Source organism: Phalaenopsis equestris, unplaced genomic scaffold, assembly GCF_001263595.1.
Source record: "Phalaenopsis equestris unplaced genomic scaffold, ASM126359v1 Scaffold000134, whole genome shotgun sequence".
NCBI classification, from domain to species: Eukaryota; Viridiplantae; Streptophyta; class Magnoliopsida; order Asparagales; family Orchidaceae; genus Phalaenopsis; species Phalaenopsis equestris.
Genome location: NW_018164576.1, coordinates 4171502 through 4174767, shown reverse-complemented (window position 1 = coordinate 4174767; position 3266 = coordinate 4171502). Strand labels below are relative to the sequence as shown.

General features: G+C 42.0%; 1 protein-coding gene across 1 annotated transcript in view; it reads left to right on the top strand.

Moving 5' to 3' along the window:
- Positions 1 to 756: 756 nt before the first annotated feature.
- LOC110021431 (cytosolic sulfotransferase 14-like) overlaps positions 757 to 3266 on the top strand; it is a 5658-nt gene continuing 3148 nt past the window's right edge. Inside the window, 2 exon segments of the mRNA XM_020719915.1 lie at positions 757 to 896; positions 1003 to 1561. Coding sequence (XP_020575574.1) covers positions 757 to 896; positions 1003 to 1561 — 699 coding nt within the window.

The following is a 3266-nucleotide window of genomic DNA, read 5'->3' as shown; positions in this document are numbered from 1 at the left end:
ATATTTTGTGCCACTCTTTAATAATATTTTGCTCTCTCTTAGGGCTTGCTTGGCCATGCAGCTCTCCCTTTCAAAGCGATGGGAGAACATCGGGAGCTCATTTAACCGATAAATTTCAAAAGAAGGAACATCTATCGAAATCGTGAAATCCGTCATTTTCAGATCACAAGGAGGTCCCTCAGTTCCGATGTTCTGGATCACATTCCTTCAGTTCGATGCTCCGACTAAAAGTGTTTTTTGAGGTGTATATTTCAAACGAAATTTTTTTCAACGACAACTCAAGGTCAAGCAAAGGGCTTATCATCATGGTGCCACATGTCAACATCCAAAGAGTCAACTTTATAATCGATCTTACTTTTTTTCTCTTTAGTTTATAATCATTCTAATATTCAACTTTCTTAAGAAAATCCACTTTTACTAGTGCTCCTCCCTCATAAAACATGACTATCCTCTCTTCCCTCAAATCATCAAGAAATTATTCTGTACGGATATCGCATAAAGAGAGATGCATTCGGTATCCGATCTCCACTGTCGATCACCGCAATCAAAATTTTAAAAAAAAAAGTTGAAAGTGAGGTCCACCCAAATATATCTTTGCAGTGATCGAAAGTGTAGATTGAACACTGCATGCATCTCTGCATACATCGTCTATATGAAATAATTTTTCTAAATTACCCCCTTCATTTTCCTGCAACCACCAATAACAGAAATAAGAAAAAAATATGTTTTCAAATCCATACTTCGCCAGGTGCTTCGATGGCCCAAAGACAGAAGAACAAAAAGAGCACGAACTCCGCCTCAGTAATCAACTCAACGAAGAAGTATCAACCCTACCTCTGCAGCAAGGACTGCGACATTGCCCTCTCCGCCTCTACAAAAATTTCTGGTTCCCCGAAGTCTTCAACCAAGGGATTCTCTCTCTCCGCCTCCACCTCCACCTCCATCCCAATCCTTCAGACATCTTCCTGGTCAGCTTTCCTAAATACCTCTGGAGGGAATCAGGGTTGCGGGTGGGAAAAAATATTACCTCCTTTCACGTCACCCCCAAAACTGCTCTCCTATTTTGGAGGGCCTCTTCGCCGGCCCCCACGTTCCTGATCTAGACGCATTACCCTCCCCACGACAGTTTTCCACCCACATTCCTTACTCCGTTCTGCCGGAATCCGTCCGAAGTTCTCCCTGTCGAATCATATACCTCTGTAGGGAGCCTAAAGATACGATCGTGTCCACTTACCACTTCTTCCATGGAATGAGCAGCCCCGAGGCTGCTCTGCAACCTTTCCCGTTCATGGAGGCGATTGAGCTGCTCTTTAAGAGGGTGTCTGGTTTCGGGCCACTGTGGGAGCACCAGCAGGAGAACTCGAGGGAGAGCCAGAGAAGACCCAACAAGGTTCTATTTCTAAAGTAGGAGGATCTGAAGGCGGATCCCGAGGACGGTGTGCGAAGGATGGCGGAGTTCATGGGGATGAGCTTCACGGCGGAGGAGGAGATGAGCGGCATGGTAGGGGAGATTGTCAGACAAACCAGCTTTGAGAGGCTTAGCGGATTGGAGGTTAATAAGGTCGGGTTGTGTTTTCAAAACCAAACTTTAAACGCCAACAAAAATGGAGGAATTTTTTTAGTAGTTCATACACCCTCTACATTTTTTGGTTTAACTTATAAGCAAATACATCACATTTTTCTGAAAATAAAACTAACTAACCACTTAACGGTTTTCCTAACTACCTAACCACAAAACGGTTTTCAAAACTTCCTAATCCACATGAAAAATGTGCAAAAATACATAAACAATTTCTAGAGACAACTAGATTAACACAACAATCTCCTCCTTAAGCTTGTTGTCCTTCACTGACGATTCGCACACCAATTTTTTCTCTCATCTCCAAGAACTTCAATCTTGCAAGTGACTTTGTCAGAATATCAGCACGTTGATCTTCTGTGCAAACATGTTGAATTTCAATCATTCTAGATTCAACACAATCTCTAATGTAGTGAAATCGGGTATCGATATGTTTGCTCCTCTCATGGTAAACTGAATTCTTGCTTAATGCAATTGCGGACTGATTATCAATCTTCAGAACTACTTTCTTAACTTCAGTTTTTAAAAATTCTGCCAATAGTCGTCCCAACCACACTCCTTGACACGCTGCTGCACATGCAGCGATGTACTCTGCTTCACAGGAAGATAACGCAACCACTTTCTGTTTTTGTGAACACCAACTAATAGGACTTGACCCAAGGAAAAATATTAAACCTGAGGTACTTTTCCTATCATTAGTATCACCAGCTAGATCACTATCCGAATAACCGGTCAGTTCCAAGCTTCCTTTCTTCTTCTCATAAACACAACCAAGGTTTAAAGTTCCTTTCACGTACCGTCGTTGTGGGCCTTTCCATGTATCTACTCACCATGCCAACAGAGAATGTCAAATCTGGGCGCGTGTGCAGTAGATATCTTAAACTGCCAACAATACTTCGGTACAAAATTGTTTCTACAGGTGGACTTGTGTTTTCCTTACTCAGTTTTAGACGAGGTTCCATCGGAACTTGTGAAGGGTTACAATCTTTCAGGCCACATTTGTCTAAAATCTTTCTTGCATATGTCGACTGATTAAGTGTAATCCTTTGAGAATTTTGAAATACTTCAATTCCCAAATAGTAGCTTAGTAACCCAAGGTCACTCATGCTAAACAATTTCTTCATCTGTGATTTGAACTTGTCTATGTCTTGAATACACTCTCCAGTGATGATTAAATCATCCACGTAGACTCCAACAATTAAAATCCTTTACCTTGATTTCTCATGTACACTGCATGCTCTAAAGAACACCTCTCAAAACCGAGTGTCTTCAATGATTTGTCCAGTTTTGAGTTCCAGGCTCTAGGTGCTTGACGCAAACCGTACAATGCTTTGTGCAGTTTTAACACCTTGTGCTCTTCTCCCTTTATTTCAAATCCCGACGGTTGAGTGACATACACTTCCTCTTCCAAATCACCGTTGAGGAAGGCTGACTTCACATCCATATGATGAACCTCCCATCCTTCATGTGCCGCAATAGAGAGTAGCAAACGTACTGTCTCTAGCCGAGCAACAGGGGCAAAAATTTCATCAAAGTCTATGCTTTGTTGTTGAACGTACCCCTTTTCCACTAATCTCGCCTTGTGCTTCACAATTCTGCCTTGAGAGTCCTTCTTTAGCTTGTAAACCCATTTTAGACCTATAGGTTTGTGGCCTTCGGGTAATGAAACGAGCTTCCAGGTTTCATT